We start from the raw sequence: 21,623 nt of genomic DNA on the forward strand, positions 1-21,623 counted from the left end.
TAATATCATTATTATTTCCATCATAAAGCCTCTGGAAAGCTGCAGTTATCTTTTTTGTTCATGTAATTTTAGAAGCTAAAGCTATAATATTCCAATATGGGTGCTATCAGTGGCTATGCTTTCTACCACATGTTGAAACAGTCTGCAATGAGAAGAATGAAGCCATCATGAAAGCAGAGTCTTGCTTGTGTTCCAATACGTGGTTCTTCTTGATGTCCAGATCCACCTTCTGCCCTGTTCATGTCTTGATTGTTGAATTCTGTGAGGTACCCCAAGAATCCTAATAAATTCTCATGTTTGCTTCAGTTGTGTTCAAGTTGTTTGTTAGTTACAATCCAAATATTCCTACTAACAGGACATCAGGCTCAGTCATAATTCGGGTTTTCTGGGAGCAGATACTGCAAAGGAGTTTGGAGTGCAAGATGTTTATTAAGGACCAACAGCTATGAAATGATAGGAGAATAACTAGAAAAGAATCGAGCCGAACAAACTGCACTGCTAGGGAGCCAGGGAGCTGTGGCGTGTGTATTCCTCATCAGAGTGTTTCCTCTCAGGCCAAGATGGTCCGCCCTTTATGATGGCAATCTTAAGGGTCAGGCCAAAGCCGCAGATGGCTCTGGGAAGTGTAGTTTTTCAGGCTGACTTTGGGCACCTCCGAAGCTGTGGGCCCGGCTGCGTTGCACTCTGGGTGGGAGTCATGGTAGGGGAGGGAACGCTCTATCGCACGCACGGAGCCCGCAGTGGGCTCTGGGAACTGCAGTCTTAGAACGGCGCTCTGCGTGTCCAGACGCCATGAGCGCGGCCGCATTGCACTCTGGGAGTTGTAGTAGGGAAGGGAAACATATCACGCATGGGACCCCCCGTGGGCTCTGGGAAGCGTAGTTGTCTGTGGCCCGCATTAGTACCATTTGGCGATTTGGGCGCCGCCAAGTTGCACTTAGGGAGGCATAGTAGGGGAGAAAAACCCTCTATCCCACGCACGGAACCCGCGGTGGGCTCTCAGAAGTGCAGTGTGAGACCCGGGCTGTGCTTGTAGAGGCGCCGAGGGCGCGGCGGTGGCCGCGTTGCATTCTGGGAGTCGTAGTAGGGGAGGGGAAACCCTCAATCCCACACATGGAGCCCCCAGTGGGCTCTGGGAATTGTAGTTGTATGAGGCCCGCGTTGGTACCACTTGGCGCCGTGGGCGCCGCCACGTTGCATTTTGAGAGGCATAGTAGAGAAAGGAAACCCTCTATCCCACGCACGGAGCCGGCGGTGGGCTCTCGGAAGTGCGGTGTGACACCTGGGTTGTTAGTGTCTAGGCGTCGTGGGCGCGGCCGCGTTGCATTCTGGGAGTCGTAGTTAGAAAGGGAAACCGTCTATCCCACGCATGGAGCCCGCGGTGGCCTCTGGGAAGTGTAGTTGTCTGAGGCCAGCGTCGGGACCACTTGGCGCTGTGGGCCCCACCAAGTTGCACTTTAGGCAGCGTAGTAGGGGAGACAAACCCTCTATCGCACGCACGCACGGAGCCCGCGGTGGGCTCTTGGAAGTGCGGTGTGAGACCGGGTTTCTGGCTGTCTAGGCGCCGTGGGCGCGGCCGCGTTGGATTTTGGGAGTCGTAGTAGGGGAGGGAACCCCACAATCCCACACATGGAGTCCGCGGGGGCCTCTGGGAAGTGTAGTGTCTGAGGCCCGCGTTGGTACGACTTGGCACTGTGGGCGTGGCCGTGTTGCTCTCTGGGAGGCGCAGTAGGGGCGGGAAGCCCAGTATCCCAAGCACAGAGCCCGAGGTGTGCTCCGTGAGGTGCAGTGTGAGACCGGCGCTGTGGCTGCCTAGGCGCCGTGGGCGCGGCCGCTTTGCACCCTGGGAGTCGTAGTAGGAAGGGGAAACTACCACACACGGAGTCCGCTGTGGGCTCTGGGAAGTGTAATTGTCTGAGGCCCGCGTTGGTACCAGTTGGCGCTGTGGGCACCGCCGCGTTTCACTGTGGGAGGCGTGGTAGGGTAGGGAAACCCTCTATTCCACGCACGGAGCCGAGCCGGCCATGGGCTCTCGGAAGCGCAGTGTGAGACCGGCGCTCTGCGAGACTAGACGCCCTGGGCGCGGCCGCGTTGCGCCCTGGGAGTCGTAGTAGGGAAGGGAAACCGTCTATCCGACTCACGGAGGCCGCGGTGGCTCTTGGGAAGTGTAGTCGCCTGAGGCCTGCGGCCTGTTGGGTTTGGCCGCTGACGTTCTGGACGGCGCAGTTCCCGTGACGCCCGCGGCGGTGTCCTCGGGGGCGGAGCCGAGTGTCTAGCTAAGGTGGACCGGAGGCAGGTAAAGGGTCCCGCCCCGTGTAACGGGAGCCCGGCCGGATGACCAGTGGCTGCGATTCCGTCCGGAGCCCGGAAACACTTCGAAAAAAGCACAGAAGAAACATCCCTGCCCGGGCCACGGTTAAGTGAGGACGTGCTGGGGATGCAGGTCAGGTTTACGGTCCCGGAGCCCCGGCTGTGGCCGGAGGGGAACGGTCGCTCACGGGCGCCCCGGGCACCCTGGGCCGCTGTCTGTCGCGAGGCAGGGGAGCGGGAGGAGACGGCACCCCCTCGCTGGGGGCCAGGGACTCGGGCTCGGCCCGGCTGCCTTCTTCGCTCAGGGCTCCTTTCTGTCCCTGCCAGGTCGGCCGTCTCACACTGTGGATCTCCGCGGTCCCGTCTGTGAGCCATGTCTCAGGTATGCTGATGTTTTCCCTTTTCTTACTGAAGCGCAGCGGTATGTCACAACATTTGGAGACTTAGGCTTGCTTTCTTCTGAAACTACGTGCTTGACAGAACCCCAGGACCTTACCCCCATTGTTCCTCTTTAGGGGTTTCTTATGTTTTATGGTGAGCGGATAGGGTGTCAGCTGTTACATTGCCTCCTCTTTTCTCCAATTGTTGGAACGAAGAGTGTTTTACTTTATGTTGCTCCCTCTAGCCGCCCTTCATTCGTTTATTCAACGTATTATGTTTTTACCGAGCATTTATTTTCAGCACCCATATCAGTGGTTCTTACAGCGTGAAGATTCTTGAGCCCTACCTCAGATCTTCTGAGTCAGAAACTTTGGGTCTGTGGCCTAGCAGTCTGTTTTCAGAGTCTGTCCAAGTGATTCTAACACATGACGCATCCTCTGTCTTGGGGTTCAGCAGTGAGTACAACAAAGTCTCTGAACTCGCTTTTCAGACTTAACATTAAATTCCTATGGCAAGGAACACTGATTATTTTTACTCTAATCAGTGCTAAATGCTTGGCTGGTAATTGTGCTTCACAGAGGTAGGGATAACAAGGCCGACCATTCCAAATGAGTCTCTCATTCTTAGCTCTACTTCTTTGTCCTACCTTTTGTCATTCCTACTTGTCTCCAAATCCAGGGGCTGAGGTTTGCTGGGAAATCCAGTTTCCATCTCTGCTGCAGATCTCACTGTTTACTGTAGGAAAGAGTTTGCTTTATTAACAGTCAACAGTCTTCCATCACTTTTTTTTTTTAACTTGAAAACTGTGAAATATGACTCTGCCATACATATGGGGCTGCTACTAGTTTGGGATCTTTTAAATTCCCATTCATGCCTTATGTTAATGGTCATGTCAGTCACTCCAGTGGTGTGCAAAGCAAAGACTTGTTTATTATTCCCCTTAAACCTCAGGGAAGAGCTTTGGGCTCCATCCTGGGAGGTATTAGATTCCCTTCTTGGGAGATCCATGTATTTTATAGCTTATCCTTTTTGTCCTGTGACATTGCTAAAATTACCACTAAGTTTCACAGCTGTTTCTTCATGATTGGGGATGACTGACAAACTTGAGAATGCATGCCCCTTTTGAAAGGTGCTACAGCAAGTTATTACCATGAAGAAATTTTAAACAACTCATATTAAAATAGGCTGGTATTAAGGAAAATATACATTGCTTATGAAACATGAAAGAATAGTCATCACCTTTCGTGAAGTAAGATCTTAAGAATTTTTACAACCAAAGCCAAAAATCCATGTTGTGCACATGTATAATCCTTTATCATGAACAAAACTGTAAATTATCTCAGAACAAATCATTTATATATTTTTTCCTTTTCTCCAGTTGTATGACAAAATATGAAAGCTAGCTCTTAGTTATATAATAATTACTCAGAATTCTGAAAACTCCCATTGCCTCTACTTATACACATTATCCTTCCTCCACAGTGAGATTCATTTCACTTCTTTTTTTTTTTTTTTTTTTTTTTGAGACAGAGTCTCGCTTTGTCGCCCGGGCTAGAGTGAGTGCCGTGGCATCAGCCTAGCTCACAGCAACCTCCAACTCCTGTGCTTAAGCGATCCTACTGCCTCAGCCTCCCGAGTAGCTGGGACTACAGGCATGCGCCACCATGCCCAGCTAATTTTTTCTACATAGATTTTTAGCTGTCCAAATCATTTCTTTCTATTTTTGGTAGAGACGGGGTCTCACTCTTGCTCAGGCTGGTCTCGAACTCCTGACCTCGAGTGATCCACCCGCCTTATCCTCCCAGAGTGCTAGGATTACAGGCGTGAGCCACCGCGCCCGGCCCATTTCACTTCTTGATCAGGGGGCCTTTGGGGGCATGGATGCTAGTTGTGCAGATACCTGTTTGCCATTTCAGGGGTCAGTGACATTCAGAGATGTGGCCATAGACTTCTCCCAGGAGGAGTGGAAATGGCTTCAGCCTGCTCAAAGAGATTTGTACAGATGTGTAATGTTGGAGAACTATGGCCATCTGGTCTCACTGGGTAAGTATTCCTCCTCATCTCTGTCAAGTCAGAATTTGACCTTTATAATTGCTGTTGTAAATCTTGATTATCTGGCTGAATAATTCCAAGGGAAGTATGGAGTTTTTTAAAAAAAAAATTAGTTTTAAAGATGGGGCTTGTAACTGCATCTAATCTTCAGACATTTTTCATACTTACTTCTGACATTTCTTTTCATGACCCTTCTTTTCTTAGGATTCAAAGACTGATTTTGAATTTATTTCATTTTCTGCAAGCAGGTCTTTCCATTTCTAAGCCAGATGTGGTTTCCTTATTGGAGCAAGGGAAAGAGCCTTGGCTCGGGAAAAGGGATATGAGAAGAGATCTGTTTTCAGGTGAGTGAGTTAGAAGCTGGTAGGGAAAATTTTAAAAATCACCCAGTTAGTCAGTTAGAAACCAGTAGCACTTTTTTTTCATATGTTGGTTGAAATTTTTTTCCTTAAGATACCAGAGAAGTGGAGACCATAAGTCTTACCCACAGATCCATAAGGGACCACTTCAAACCCAATTCACATCTTATACTTTTTCCACTTTCTCACAGATAGATATGTCTTTCTTTCTTTCCATTGTTAGGTCTGTCTGGTCTCTGAATTTTGTTTCTTTTTGTTTCCTCCCTTTCTTCAAATTGGCATATGTTTCTATTGTCTAAATAAAAGGTATATGTACTTTTCATAGTGCTGTTTTATTTAATCATCTTAGAAAGATTAACTCATTACTCCTTGATTAATTGACTTATTCATTGATTTACATATTGCATTAATAACATTTACGAAATTTTAATTTTGTCAGACTTCCTCTTAGATGCTACAGAGTCTACAGGGCATACAAAAGTTCAGTAGCTGTCAAGGAATTTTTGTCCTAGTGATGTGTCTATAAATAACTTGTATTAGATATGTTCAAATTAGCAGTTCAGTGGTGAGAGAAAAGGAATTTCTAGTTGATGTTTTAGGCCTAGATAATTTGGATAGGTATAGTAGTAATGGAAACATAAAACACAAGAAAAGGGTCAGTTTTGGAAAACAGGTGATGACTTAGTTTGAGAAGGGTGAGTAGAGGATAATATTTCCAAGCGAAAATGCTCAACAGACTGTTGGGATATGTCTTAGAAGAAAATCCAGGTTAGAGATGTAGATGTGGGGATCTTACATTAAACAAAAATTGAAGCCATAGGATTGAGAAGTAGAAGTACTCGGAAAACCTTCACCTTTGGCTGACAATGGAATTGCTGGCGATATTCTTTAAAAATAAATATGGCCATGGGCTACCCTTGAAGAAGATTCTGACATGGAAGATCTATGGAGCCTAAATATACGTATATATGAAAAGTTCTAAAGAAAAAGAAAAGTTCTGTAAGTTCTGTAGCTGATACTGACGAAAATGTCTGATGGAGGTACACTGACCCCTTACCTGTGGGGGGTATGTTCCAAGACTCCCAATGGATGCCTGAAACCATAGATAGTACTGAGTCTAATTGCTGTCAATCAGAACACATTTCTGTTTGTGTCTTTGACCCACAAATTTAATGTTTTTTCCATCTTAACTAAACGCTTATCGTGTACCGTGGCTGTTAACTTTTGTAGTTTGAGGTGGGACACCAAAACTATTATAGCATGAATTGCTTTTTTTCTTCCTCACATGAATAGAAGATTTATTCCTACCATAAGTCTTAGCAACCTCAACATACGATTTTTTTTTATCCTTGTTGAGAATTTTCATCTCTTCACTTAAAGGAAACATTTTATGGCTTTTCTTTGGCATATTCAAATTGTCAGCATCACTGCTCTTGTGCTTTGAGGCCATTATTAAGTAAAATAAGTGTCTCTTAAACATAATCACTATGATACCACAACAGTTGATCTGATAACTGTGACAGCTACTAAGTGACTAACAGGCCAGTTGCATGGATATGCTGGAAAAAGGAGGATTCACGTCCTGTGTGTGATAGAGTGGGACAGTGTAAAGTATCATCATACTGCTCTGTTAGGTCACCTCAGACATTTAACGTTTCTTTGTGGTAAGAAGATTCAAAATCCTCTCTTCTAGCCATTTTGAAATACACATTATTGTTAACTGTAGTCACCCTACTGTGCAACAGAACATCAGAATTTAACTCTTATCTAACTATGACTCTGTATTTATCCAACAGCTTTTTCTACTCCCATTAAATGTATAGGTTCATTTGGTGCATTTCAGTTCCCAACTAGTTGGTTTGATGAAGCATTTCTAGATGAAACCTTTCTTAATCTGTTGTAATGGATTTTTATATCTTGTCTCTGGTCTTATGTCAGGCCAGAGTAAAAGACCAGAGAAAGTAAAATAAGCTTTCTTGTGTTTTATGTCAGTAACTAATGTTTCCTGTGTTCTCTTTCTCCCTGTTTATATTCTCATCTCCTGAAGAGAATTACTCAGTTTATATCCCTAGATATTCAGTAGGTATGGAATTAATTTACAGAAGAGGCAGGAAAGGAATTGAACATTTCCCTGTTATTGAGATCATGATTTTAACAGAACGGCTGTTTCACTGCATCCTTAATCCTCATCTGTCATGCATTTTTGTGTACCTACCATATAGGTATACATCTTGATTCATTACTGAGCTGGGTATTAAAGAAATATGAGGTCTATTTACTTCTCCTTAATAGCTTACGGTCAGAGTGATAATAACAGATGGCATTTCCCCCTTAAAAAAATAAGTGTCAAAGTGTTTAGAGAAAAACACATTTTTAGACGTCATTGGGAAATGATTTTAAAATTACATAAATGTTGCAAGAATAGTACAAACAATACCGACATGCCTTATACCCACATTCACCTTTGCTAACATTTTACCCCCATTTGCCTTATCATTTGGTATATGACTTTTTTTCTGAAACATCTGAGAATAAGTTGTATACATCATGGCCTTTTAGGCCTAAATTCATAAGTGTTCATTTCCTAAGAATAAGGACATGAATGTGTTTTTTAAAAAATACCTCATGCTGTGAAATGCTGTTCCAATTTAAAAGTGATGAAATCTGTTTCTAAAATTCACCCTGGAGAGAATCAGGACTTCTGTTTGTCAAAGGCATTTCATGGGAAGGTACCGTTGTACCCAAGATGAGCTTCATATCAGTTGAGAAGGTTCAGTTAGTGAGGGTCATAGCAGTTTTCAGAGAAACCTTTTTTACCCATTTAGAGTAAATTACTGTAAGATGTTCCAAAGGCACTAAGTGAACGGAGCCGGACGTCTCTGTGGCACCTGAAGGATACCTGCTGGGTGTTTATTAGCAGCATTGTGACATTGCCATTTTCAGATAGTTCTGGCAGTAAATACAATTTAAATGGAGGTGAGGAAGACTAATGACCTATACTTCACAATTACTTTTCTTCCTGATTGTTCCACTTTTCCCTCTCCTTCAGTTACTAATACTTAATCTTTTTATTTAATCCACCCATATCTCTATTGATTTCTTCTGAATTTTGGGGCACACTTCTGAAATCAATATGACTCTTGATCTCACAGTCGTGTATGACCACTATGAATGCCATGCAATTGATGATTTTTTTTTCTCTACTTAATTCTCTCGTTATGGGAGGAATGGCTTTATTTTACTCAGTATAGAAAGAAAAAAGAAACAATTGCTTTGTTTTTTGTTATCTTTCAGTTTCACAGTCAAATGATGAGATCAAAGAGTTTTCTCCAAAAAATGTTGTTTATGGTGACTCATCCCAGTATTTGATAATGGAAAGAATTCTAAGCCAAGGCCCTGTGTATTCCAGTGTCAGAGGAGGGTGGAGATGCGAGGAGGATACTGAGATGCTGCAAGGAAATCGGGCATGTGTCAGGCAAGTGGCAGTCTCTCATCAGGAAGCCTTGGCTCAGCATGTGAGTGTCAACTCTGTGGAGAGGCCCTATGGATGCCAGGATTGTGGAAAATCTTTCAGTAGGCGCTTTTCCCTGGTGTTACACCAGAGAACTCACACGGGAGAGAAACCCTACGTATGTAAGGAATGTGGCAAAACCTTTAGCCAGATCTCAAACCTTGTGAAACATCAGATGATACATACTGGAAAGAAACCCCATGAGTGTAAGGACTGTAATAAAACATTCAGTTATCTTTCATTCCTCATTGAACACCAGAGAACACATACAGGGGAGAAACCTTATGAATGTGCTGAGTGTGGAAAGGCCTTTAGCCGTGCCTCAAACCTCACTCGACATCAGAGAATTCACATAGGAAAGAAACAATATATCTGTAGGAAATGTGGAAAAGCCTTCAGCAGTGGCTCAGAACTCATCCGCCACCAGATTACACATACTGGAGAGAAACCTTACGAATGCGTTGAATGTGGGAAGGCGTTTCGCCGTTTCTCGCACCTTACTCGACATCAAAGCATCCATACAACCAAAACCCCATATGAATGTAAGGAATGTCAGAAAGCCTTCCGTTGTCACTCATTCCTTACTAAACATCAAAGAATTCATGCTGGAGAAAAACTCTATGAATGTGATGAATGTGGTAAAGTTTTCACTTGGCATGCATCCCTTATTCAACATATGAAAATTCATACTGGAGAGAAACCCTATGCATGTGCTGAGTGTGGCAAAGCCTTCAGTCGGAGCTTTTCCCTCATTCTACACCAGAGAACTCACACTGGGGAGAAACCTTATGTCTGTAAGGTATGCAACAAATCCTTCAGCTGGAGCTCAAACCTTGCTAAACATCAGAGAACACACACTCTAGAGAACCCCTATGAATATGAAAATTCATTTGATTACCACTCATTTCTTACTGAACACCAGTGAATTGACACTACAGAGAAAACTTAAAATGTATGGGATATTAGAAAACATAATGCCTTACCTTTCCTTCAGAGAACTCTTGGAAAGAAGCCTTATATGAATACGATGAATGTGAAGAAATGTGTCCCATACCTTATCTAACATCTTGGAGAAAACCCCCAGGAATCTGTGAGAAAGCCATAGTAGCTGCTTATTCTTTTTGCAGTAATAGAAGATGGAATCAATATTGAGAAGATTCTTATCAGGTAATATTGAAAGGATTTCATTTGATAGGATTCCCTTACTCTACATTTGTAAATTCCTCTGAGGAAAGAGCACCTATACAATAGGTGTGAGAAAGCCAGAGATCAGCCCTCATTCTGCCATCTGTCAGCTCAACCAGGACAGAATGCATGAGTAAGGAATGAGCTTTGCAAAGATGTACTTTGGACATCAGAAAATTCATATGTAAGCAAAGTGATACAAACATGGTAATTGGGCAATGCCTTTATGATGTAATATTTATTACATTTTTAAATACTCTTTTAGTAGGGAAAGCAATTCTATAAGTGAATGTAGGGTAACTTTCTACACTATTTCAAACCTATAAGAGAATTATACTAGGGGAAAACTACCATTGTAATGAATGTAGCAAAACCTTAGATATCTGAGAAGTAATACTAGATGGAATCTGTGGGAAGAGGTCTTATTTTGGAGGAGGGGGAATTGTTTTTTAAGTGAATTCAGAAAAGAAAGTTATGAATAAATCTTTTGATGTATAATAAATTAATCTTGTATTTGCTGATTTTTTTTCCCACAGCATATAATTCTGAAAATGTAACTACCACACTATCGACATCAACAATGAAGAGTAGTGTGCTTTTGTAGAAACAATATAGAAACATAATTATAGAAGCATTTTTAGGTATCAAGGTTTTAACTTTGAGATAGAGTTTGGATTTAAGGTTATGCTAACTCACAGTTATCCTTCAGTTTGACCATAGCCATTACTTGTACAGTCTGAAATAAGTGTAAATACATTCGAGAAAAAAATGCCAAGGTAGATTTCCTTTTTTCTTCCATGTACAGTGAGAACAGGTCTTTTGAAAGTACATATTTAAAACTGTTCCGGCATTATCAGCTGCCCAGCTGGCAAAGCTCACATGATCGGAGCGAGTTTGTTTTGACCAGGAAGGTAAGTAATTTTATTTTATGTAAAGACAAACACAGAACATGAGTAGGAGCGACTTTATTGAGCATGACTGTCGTGGCTGCATTGAGGGCACATCTGTAGAAGGTATTATTAGATAAATATCATTTAATGAGTCATTTTGTAGGAGGTGGAATTTATTTAATAGAAGAGTTTTAGTTCCAATCAAAGGTGTTATTTACATGTACTAGAGTACTAAATACATTATCAGAAGTGTATTTCCTCAAACCTGCCATCAGGTATGCCATTTTTGTACATACACTTTGAAGCGTTCCAGTTTTCCATAAGAGTTGTTTAGGAGTGGTTGACTTATCTTAAAATAGTGTACAATCTGGCTCAAACACTGATAAGCATACCTTCATATGCATCTAGTATCTTATTTGGTTTCCTAAGGTAACAGTGGTCTGTCTCAGGGTGAAAGTCAGGTTACCATGAGCTGTCGGCAATGTTAGGACATGAAAAACTCCTTATTGATTTAAATTGATATTTTATTTCTTCAAGAATATACTGTATATCTTCAACTTTCTGCTCCCTGTCTGCTCTCCAGTCTTCTCTGTACTCTATGGGATTTCACCTGTTTGAACTATATCACAGGTCCTCAATCTACAGCCCGTTGGCCAGGTATTCATTGACATAGTGTTTATGGCTGCTTATCTACTACAGCAGCAGAGTTGAGTATGTTGTCATATCATCATCAGGCTAAAATTTACTGTCAAGCCCTTTATAGAAAAAGAACTTGGCAAATCCTGACTGCATAAAATCTTTGCCCTCTAGCTTCTGGTGGGGTGCCACCAGTGTTGAGAACATTTACTTTATTTAGAAAGAGATGTGAATATCAGAATGGATCTCTCATGTGCATTGTGCTCAGCTGTCCTCTAGTCTGGGAAAGGCCAAAAGACACTCCCTTCAAGGAATTTAGAAGTAGGCTGGGTGTGGTTACTCTCCTGTAATTCCAGCACTTTGGGAGGCCAAGGTGGGAAGATCCCTTGTGGCCAGGAGTTTGAGACCAGCCTGGGCAATATGGTGAGACCCAGTCTCTACAAAAAATAAAGGAAAGAATAGCTGCATGTATTGGTGTGCACCTGTAGTCCCAGCTACTTGGGAGGCTGAGGCAGGAGGATCGCTTGAGCCCAGGAGTTCACAGCTGCAGTGAGCTATGACCATGCCATTGCACTCCAGCCTGGGTGACAAAGCAAGACCCTGTCTCTGAAAATAAATAAATATACAAACAAATAAATATTTTAAAAATTCTAGAGGCAAAGTAGATTAAATACATTATGGTACAGCCATATAATCAAACACTAAGCTATTAAGAATGAAATAGAACTATGTACATTGACATGGAAAGATAGATACATTTAAAAAAAGCTGTAGGCCGGGTGCAGTGGCTCACGCCTGTAATCCTAGCTCTGGGAGGCCGAGGCAGGTGGATCGCTCGAGCTCAGGAGTTGGAGACCAGCCTGAGCAAGAGTGAGACCCCGTCTCTACCAAAAAAAATAGAAAGAAATTATCTGGCCAACTAAAAATATATATACAAAAAAAATTAGCCGGGCATGGTGGCGCATGCCTGTAGTCCCAGCTACTCGGGAGGCTGAGGCAGTAGGATCGCTTAAGCCCAGGAGTCTGAGGTTGCTGTGAGCTAGGCTGATGCCACGGCACTCACTCTAGCCCGGGCAACAAAGTGAGACTCTGTCTCAAAAAAAAAAAAAAAAAAAAAAAAGCTGTAGAATGAAAGGTATCATTCAATTTTTACAGAAGGAAAACATGTTTATATGTACATAAATTCTGACAGAATGCACACTTGTCTTCAAAATTAAATTTGTAAAGCACTAGAATCTGAGGAGGAAAGGCTTTCCTTTCTCCTGTGTTGGGCAGAGGTTGTTTACATTTTTCCCATATGTATTAGTTTTATAATTAAAAATCACCAACAAAGTTTAAGAAACAATAGAAGGATACCATGGCAGTAGCATAGCGTACATGCTGGAACACAGTAACATTCAAGCGCAGGGAATCCTGTTATGAGGCTGTTGCAATAAGATCAGAAATGCTGATTGAGACCATGCCTGAATCTAGCTGCTGGTGTACTGCTTGAGTATCCCTTATCCAAAATGCTTGAGACCAGAAGTATTTCACATTTCAGATTTTGGAATATTTGCATTATACTTAAGCAGTTGAGCATCCCAAATCCAAAAATCCCAAATCCAAAATGTCCAATGAGCATTTCCTTTGAGCATCAGGTTAATGCACAAAACGTTTTGGACTTTGGAGCATTCTAAATTTCACATTTTCAAATTTGGGATGCCCAACCTGTACCAAGATCATTTGGCCAAGATTAGTGTATATTCCAATCCCAACCAAGGAAAGGACAACCCCTTGCTGAGTACCACTTAAGAGGATCTCCACACTCAAGGACCAGATGCATTTGGGATCATTTTTAAACTGCTGACTGCTACTGCTGTACCCAGCAGGGCTGCTAACCACTAAAAAGATAAGGAATACTTGGCTTCCCAGCATGATTGCAGACTTTCCATTCCAAGCTACATATAAACCCTAATTAGACCTAATTATCCATCAACTTCTTAGACACTGCTGGGATTTAATCTATCTTCACTCTAAGTTTTGTTTTCAGTAGTCATGGCTCAAAGTCTCAGCCCATTCCCCAGATCTCATCTTATTTTCTCTATCAATATTGTTGTTACAATCTTCTGTATTCCTTATGCCACATCTACAAAACCTAAACTCCTGTCCTTCTGGAAACTGTTTTTGATGGTACTTCCTGAGATTCCCGAGTGATGAGGAAACTCCCTTAATATCCCAAACTACTTCTCTTAACATTCTGTTCATTTCCTTGCATTAACTTAAACTTGGTTGTCTGCTGGGAAAAAGAAAAAAAACTTGATAACAATCACATCAAAGAGGGGCTTATTCCCATATATGCCACGTATCTATAGGTTGGAAAGTAGGAACAATGTCTTCCTTACTCCTTAATATCGTTTATAATCATTGCAGCCTTGTAAAGGCCACTCCTTGTTTGGGCTCACACCATCTTGTTATATCACTTTCTCTGTCTCTTCCTGGCTACTATCTTCTATTCAAATGAACTCTCCTTCTAATTCACTTAGACTTTGCTACTTGCTGTCTTCTTCACCGAAGGCCCTACTGATGCCATGGGAGGACTATCACACATGTAAGACATTCACTGAAATCTCTGGCCAGTATTTCATCCACCTTACTCTTAGCAGATAATCTTACCATGAAACCTATAATCATATGTCTATATTCTATCAGCCAGGAACAGGGGAAATGATATCTCTTGGCTAAAACGAGGCTGGGATAAAGAGTTTTGTAATTGGATACAAAGAAGCAAAACTGAAGTTCCATTAATAAAGGAGAAGGAGGAAATATAAAAGCTAGCAACTAGCAATGTTTGCCACAATGGGCCAGAAAGTATCTCTTAGAAAATACCAAACAGTATCATATAGTTCAAATGTTCTGAAACAAACATACAACAAAGAGTGTTTTATAGCTAAAGAGCTGTTTTGAGGGCCATTTATGGCCTTAATCGCTTATTTTAGAGAACAAAGACTGAAATAATGAACTTGGGCTCCACCTTAAGACGAGAAAGGCAATTCCACATTCAAAACACTTACAGGGCTTCTTTCCCAGCGTGAACTTTCTTGTGTACAATAAGTGAAGAGCTCTGACTGAAGGCTTTTCCACATTGGATACATTCATAGGGCTTTTCTCCCGTGTGAATTCTCACATGTCTTCTTAGGGAAGAGGAAACACTGAAGGCTTTCCTACATTTTTCACATTCATAGGGTTTCTCTCCAGTGTGTGTTCTCACATGCATTCTCAGGGATGAGAGACCACTAAAAACTTTCCCACAGTCATTGCATTCATAAATGTTCTCTCCTGTGTGTATTTTTTTGTGAACCTTAAGGTGAGAGCTTGTGTTGAAGGCTTTTCCACAGTCACTGCATTCATAGAGTTTTTCTCCAGTGTGTATTCTCTTGTGCACTATAAGGTAAGAGCTTGTGCCAAAGGATTTTCCACACTGACTACATTCATAAGGTTTCTCTCCAGTGTGAGTTCTCTCATGAGCCTTAAGGGATGTTTTTTGACTGAACGCTTTTCCACACTGATTGCATTCATAGGGTTTCTCTCCAGTGTGAGTTCTTACGTGTCTCCTTAAGGTTGAGGAATCACTGAACACTTTCCCACATTGTATACATTGGTATTGTTTCTCACCTATGTGACTCTTCCTATGCAAAATTAGATTAGAAATCCTTTTGAAGGCTTTTCCACATTGATTACATTCATAATGCTTCTCTCCATTATGAGCTGGCCCTTGCTGCTTAAGGGATGAATGATTACAAAAGGTTTTGTTCTTATTAAATTTATAGGAATTCTCTGCCATATGAAAATTGTTAGGTATAGGAAACATATTATGTTTGAAGTGCATACCATCCTTGGAGCATGTGTATTCCTTTTGTGCTGTCTCAGTTCTCTCAAGATGGCATATAGCTCTATCACATTCATGACTTTCACAGAGGTTCTCACTTACAGAGTTCTTCTCAATATTGTTTAAGATTAAATTATGTTTCAAACATTCAATGTCTGAGTAACATTTTTGGCAATGTTTACTGGTGGAAACTCTCTGTGAAAAAATAAGTTTAGATCTAAGTTTAGAGTTCTCCTCTAATTCACGGTAGTCACAGAATATCTCCTGAGACACTGCATTCTTTTGGGTATATGTCACTTGTCTCAAACTTCCCTCTGCAATCTTGAGCTGTCTTCTGATCTTATAGCATTCCTTGTCTTCTCTTAACGTGTAGAACAAATTATCCACTGTGAATCTTATCATTTTCACTGCACTGGATGGCATCTCCCCAAAAATATTCTGCTTAGGAGTTAATGCTTTGGTTTTAAGTGGAATCTTCTGGTCTGGAAAGATGCCTTGGGGAATTCTCTTTTTCATAGTTCTTACCTCTTCTTGATCCAATGGGGAGATCACAGTAAGTCTGCATAATTGATATTCTACTGATGTGAGATTTCTATAGTTTTCCAGCATCACATCTCTGTACAGACTTATCTGAGCAGAGTCCAGCATCAGCCACTCCTCCTGGGTGAAGTCCACAGCCACATCTCTAAAGGTCACTGGTTCTTGCAACCAGGTTGTTGGAAACCCAGCAGCCATCTTTTCATCTTCAGTATTTCTCACACAGAAACAAGCAGAGTCCTACGCAAGCAGAGCCCATGCTGGAGAGAGGCCAATGACTGCCATCTTGTCAATTTGAAAGTGACATAAACCTGCAAAACAGAGAGATCAGGATGTTTCTCTTCTTGTTGCTCCAATCCAATCATGGGAGGCATGCATTCAACCAGCAGTCTTCCCTGTAGCCCAAAAGGCGGGTTCAGGAAATAGATGAGAGATAGAAAAAGGGCTCCACTGGGGGCAAAGTGAAAAAAATTATAGAACCTCCCCCCACCTCTCAGCAAGGTCTAACCAGCTTAAAATCTTTACCAGGATTTGTACTGACATGCAATATAGTCATCCTTGGCTCCTTCTAAAACTGCTATCCTGCTTATTTGTACTGGCTTCTCCTGCAGACTACTTCTCAGACCTGGGTGGATCAAGCATGCATTATGTAAAAGAAGATAAAAGTTAAAGATAAAGAGACCCAGTCAGAATGCATGGTTGGTCAATGAAATTTCATATATAATTTCTTACTTTTTTAGTTAAAATTTTGGGATTGAAAAATAATTTTCCTGTTAAACATGACTGTTTTAAGTAAATTTATTTGTTCTATATCTTGGTGTTTATCTGAATAACCTTACATATAGTAATTAGGACTGATGATTTGGCTGCCATCTTACTAAGGAATTCTACTGCAGTTGTCAAAGGTACACATGTGACTTTGAAACAAATGTTCATTTGATTATCTCCAATTTAATCTCCCTCTTCAAAGTCCATATTTTTATCTATGATAATTTAATGTATCTAAAACTTGAATGGGATCAAAAGACAAAGGAAGATGCATGAACTGCATTCCAAGCTTTGGGAGTGAGGCCCTAACAGTGATAACAACATCAGATATTGTACTTTCTTGAACAACATTTATAATAGTTTTAATACAAATAACAAAACACATAGTGTGATTACAAAAGATACGTGTTGGGGACTTTAAGGATTACAACCAATTCCAAGATAATTTATCACAGTAGTAGGTTTTTTTTTTTTTTTTTTTGAGACAGAGTCTCACTCTGTCGCCTGGGCTAGAGTGCCGTGGTGTCAGCCTGGCTCACAGCAACAGAGTAGTATTTTTAAAGGTCTCACTTTTTGAAGATTAGGTAATAACCATCAAATTCAAGCCTTCTCTATAGTATTGAACTTTAAAAGAGTTCACTTTTAATGGGCAAAATTATAGAATTGGCATTTTTATTTAGACAAAGGTCTTTGACAGGTAGAGTCTATGTCTCTAACCCAGAAGTATGTATAGGTCTGTCACTTTAATGGAAGTCAGATAGAAATAGATTTTTGTCTGATTTTTTATTGCTATATTCGTAGTACCTAGAAGAGTACCCAGCACATGGCAGAAACTCAACAATTTATTGAATAGATGGAATGAAACTGTGGTAATTAAGGTTTTGTGTGGGGGGATATTTTTTCACACTCACACCCTTCCTTCAGAAGGAAAAGAAAATCAGAAAGCTAGGCTTCCTCTTCAAGAAAGGAAATCAGTTTGCCTTCTGGTTAAAGATGTTAAGCTAAGAATTGTGCTGTGAGTTTAATCCTCCATTACCCATGGTAGTCTTTTCTAGCTACAGAACTAATTAAAAACACTAAACAACTTTACCAAGCAACCAAAAAAAATCTAAATAAGTGGAGAGATTCACTAGGTGAATCACTGAAGGATTTTGATTAATCTACATATTTAATAGGCATTTCCTAAAGTGTGATAAGTGCATTTTAAGTTTTATAGAAAAACGGAGGTACATGAAAAACCAAGGCAATTATTTTAAAAATGCCTTATCCTGTTATATTTCAAAATGCATTATAAATCTCTAGTAACTTAAGCAGACTGATAATAGGGCAATAATAGAAAATGGAGTATTTTCAGAAAGAATTCCTGTGTAGCTAGACATTTAGTACATGCAAAGGCAGCACTTTAAATCTGTGGGGGAAAGGATGAACTAGTCAATAAATGGCATCAGGACAAATGGCTATCTATTTAGGAAAAACATACATCTCACATTAACAAATTCCAGATGGATTAAAAACATAACTATGTGTCTAATAAGAATTCTAGAAGAGAATGATATAGGGAATAGAAAAGAAGCAATATGAGATATAATGATTGTTTTTATCCCAAGCTGAAAGAAAAATACATGTCTTTGATATGAAAGTATATATACCACATGCTACACATAATAAATTTTTAAAATACATCAGCCACCAACTACACTAAAGTAAACTGTAGAATATCAAGTATAATAAGTTAAATTTTAAAGTTACTGGAGAGAAAAAGCTATCTACAAAGAAATATCAATTATACTAACTACAGATTTCTCAGTTGCAAAGATAGAAGCCAGGAGACAGTGGAATATCTTCAAAGTATTAAATGAAAACTATCAACCTAAAATTCAGTAGTGTGTTAAAGAGTGAGAGCAATATAAAAGACATTGACTAGATATATATGTCTGAGAGTCACAGATAGATCCTTAAGGAACTACTAAAAGGATGTTCTCCAACAAGAAAAAAATGGAACTGAAAAGAAAGCACCAGGGTGGGTGTAAGAGTAAAACAAAAACAAGGGGGAATTCAGAGGAAACAATGTAAGGAATAGAAAAAACAAATTTTAAGGAAACACAATAAATTTGAATGAAACAACTTTGATATATAATATCTTTAAGGATAACCTTAGATTAAAAGAAACTTCAAGGGCCAGGTGCGGTGGTTCATGCCTGTAATCCTAGCACTCTGGGAAGCTGAGGTGGGCGGATTGTTTGAGCTCAGGAGTTCAAAACCAGCCTGAGCAAGAGCGAGACCTCGTCTCTACTAAAAAAATAGAAAGAAATTAGCTGGACAACTAAAAATATATAGAAAAAATTAGCTGGGCATGGTGGCACATGCCTGTAGGCCCAGCTACTCGAGAGGCTGAGGCAGTAGGATCGCTTGAGCCCAGGAGTTTGAGGTTGCTGTGAGTTAGGCTGATGCCACGGCACTCTAGCCAGGGTGACAAGAGCAGGACTCTGCCTCAAAAAAAAAAAAAAAAAAAGAAACTTCAAATTGTGTGAACCTTATTTGGACCATGAATCAAAAAAATCATTTAAAAAGATTTATGAGAAATCAGAAAATTCTGAATACTGCCAATATATTGTTTGTCTGTTTGTTTTTTCTTTTCTTTCTTTTTTTTTTTTTTTTTTAAGAGATGGGGATCTCACCATGTTGCCTAGGCTGGCCTCAAACTCCTGGGCCCAAGGACCCTCCCATCTCAGCCTCCCAAGTAGCTGGGATTGCAGGAACATGCCACCATGCCCAGCTTGTGCCTGTCTATTTCATATGAAGGAATTATTAATTTCATAGATGTGATAATATCCTGCTTATCATTTATAAAGGAGTCCATTTCATTCAGAGCTAAATTTTGAAATATTTGCAAATAATTTATGATGTCCAAAATTTGATTCAAAATACAGTAATAGGTACAAGAGTATTCATTATACATTTTTGTATGTGTTTGAAATATTCATAATGAATTTTAAAAATCAGAGATATTTCATTCATGAAAAAGGAATAGGAGTCTATGGAATTTTTGTTTGTAAAAATCACAATATAAGAGGTAGTAGGAAGTTAAAAATTATAATAAAAAAAATCCCAAGAAGGTAAAAAGGTTAAAAGATAAAGTTAAGGAACTCTTCCAGAAAGCAGATCTGAAAGAAAAAGATAAGCAATGTTGAAAAAAGGTAATATGATCAATTTAAAGATCCAACACTGGATTTTTCAGAGTTACAGAAAGAAAAGAGAAAATATGAGAAAGGGAGAATCCAAAAAAAAAAAATCACAGGGAAAATTTCTAAAAATCACAGAGTATCTAAGGACTGATGCTTTGAAATAGATAATTGTTAGAATGATTAGAACTAAAACATATCACCATGAAATTTTTGAATACCAAACGTAAATTGTTAAACCTAAAATCTCCAAGAGATGATAAATAGGTTACATACAAAGGAACGTTAGCAGGTATGAAATAGGATTTCTCAACAGTAACACTTCCACCTTCTATCTAGCTTTACTGGCTTTCAGAATTCTAATAGAAAATAATTTCCTATCAGGACTTCTATATGGTGTCAAAACACCACACAAATGTGATGATAAGAAAGAGTAATTTGTAGTCATATAGAACCTTAATATATGTAGATCATATGGACCCTATATTAGGAAAATAGTAAGGTTATAAGCCACCATTTTAAAGTGGTTGCCACTGGGAAGAGATGGAGTTAGGACTCCCATTTTTTTATTATGAGCCTTTTAACATATGTAGTTTTTAAAAATGTATGTACACATTTCTTAGAGCATAAGTAAATTATATAATGAAATCAAGAAGCATAAAAGCAGCAACATAGTAAAAGAAAACTTAATAGCAAAAATTTCTTTAATAGAAAACCAAAATACAAAGACATTAAGACAAAACCAAAACACAAAAACAACCCTAATCTGCATCTTTGAAAAGACTAATGTAGACATATACCTTGCAGAACTAATCAGGAAAAAAAAGAAGGCCCAGATAAATATTAGGTTCAAAAAAGAAAAACTACAATTACAGCAATGATTTTAAAATATCATTAAAAAGTAGTGATTTTTAAAATCGTAAAAATCACTTCTAGTGATAAAATAGTATGGACTTCATGCCAAAAAATTTGAAAATTTAGATTTAAAAATTCTCAAAAAGATATCTAAAATTGACTTGGTGAGAACTACAAACCTAAATTAATCAACACCCATTAAAAAATGAGTCAGAAGTTAAACATGTACTAAAGATTTTCAGCCCAAACGTTCTGCATGCTAACTGTATCAAGCTTTCAAGGGAAAAGCTTGATGTTTTACAGCATCTAAGAGAGAAGCTATGCTGTCCAAATTATTCAGGAAGCTTTTAAAATCTTGTTACTGTAAGTGGGCAAGTGTAGTACAAAGAAATATTAAAGTGCAATCTTAAATCTCAACACAGGTGGAAAATGTCCAAAGTAAAATATCAGCAAATCAAATACAGCAGAGTATTAAAGAAATAACATAAGGGCACAGCATTATCACAGTCAAGCAGGGATTAACCAGGAATGCAAGAATAGTTTAAATGCAGAACTGTCACTGTGATTCAACTCAGTAAATCATTAGGAAGTTAAAACGGAGTCAGGCAAAGCTGCTGGATAAAGTGAAAACCATTTGCAGGACAGCTGTGCCCCCCGCGCTCGCAGAAAGAGAAACGGGTTGCCCGGGCCCCGCCCTGCTCAGCCTCGTCCCGCCGCTGGGCCGGCGCCGCCCCCGCACCGGCGGGCAGGCCTTCCGCTTCCAGCCCCGCTTCCCGGGCTCCGTGGAAGGCAGGGCCCTCCCGGCACGCGGGGATCTTGGCGGCCACAGCCGCCCCGCCCCCGTCCCGCTCGCCTCCGGGCGCTCCCGCGCGCTCACCGCCCTAGGGCTTCCGCCTCCCGCGGCCGCGGCCTGAGGGCGGCGGGTCGGACTACACTTCCCAGGAGCCCTCGCGCCGTCGCGGCCGCCGTTCTCAGCGCAGAGTCCGCGGCCGCAGCGGTGGAGCGGCTACTGGGGAGGGGGCTGGTCGCTAGGGCAACAGCCGCTAGCGCCCCAGGGGCCGCGTGCCAGGGCGTGGCTGGCTGGGGCGGGAC

The 21,623-nt window shown here is 40.7% G+C and overlaps 2 protein-coding genes across 5 annotated transcripts; one reads left to right on the top strand and one right to left on the bottom strand.

The window, feature by feature from the left end:
* The first annotated feature begins 2,261 nt into the window (after positions 1–2,261).
* Positions 2,262–10,300, top strand: ZNF140 (zinc finger protein 140). 4 transcript variants are annotated; one of them, XM_045534118.1, is made up of 5 exons: positions 2,262–2,443; positions 2,638–2,692; positions 4,608–4,734; positions 4,989–5,087; positions 8,397–10,300. In XM_045534118.1, exons 2-5 carry the CDS (start codon positions 2,684–2,686, stop codon positions 9,536–9,538), a joined length of 1,377 nt encoding a protein of 458 aa, XP_045390074.1. In that variant the 5' UTR covers positions 2,262–2,443; positions 2,638–2,683; the 3' UTR covers positions 9,539–10,300. The 4 variants fall into 4 exon arrangements, with proteins under 4 accessions (XP_045390074.1, XP_045390075.1, XP_045390076.1 ...); XM_045534119.1 differs by having other exon boundaries at positions 4,992–5,087; XM_045534120.1 differs by lacking the exons at positions 4,608–4,734; positions 4,989–5,087.
* A 3,922-nt stretch (positions 10,301–14,222) lies between these two features.
* Positions 14,223–21,461, bottom strand: ZNF891 (zinc finger protein 891). Its single transcript, XM_045534116.1, has 2 exons — positions 21,409–21,461; positions 14,223–16,037 (listed from the first exon to the last, which is right to left on the bottom strand). Exon 2 carries the CDS (start codon positions 15,922–15,924, stop codon positions 14,371–14,373), a length of 1,554 nt encoding a protein of 517 aa, XP_045390072.1. The 5' UTR covers positions 15,925–16,037; positions 21,409–21,461; the 3' UTR covers positions 14,223–14,370.
* Positions 21,462–21,623: the final 162 nt, after the last annotated feature.

This window comes from Lemur catta, chromosome 21, assembly GCF_020740605.2.
Source record: "Lemur catta isolate mLemCat1 chromosome 21, mLemCat1.pri, whole genome shotgun sequence".
NCBI classification, from domain to species: domain Eukaryota; kingdom Metazoa; phylum Chordata; class Mammalia; order Primates; family Lemuridae; genus Lemur; species Lemur catta.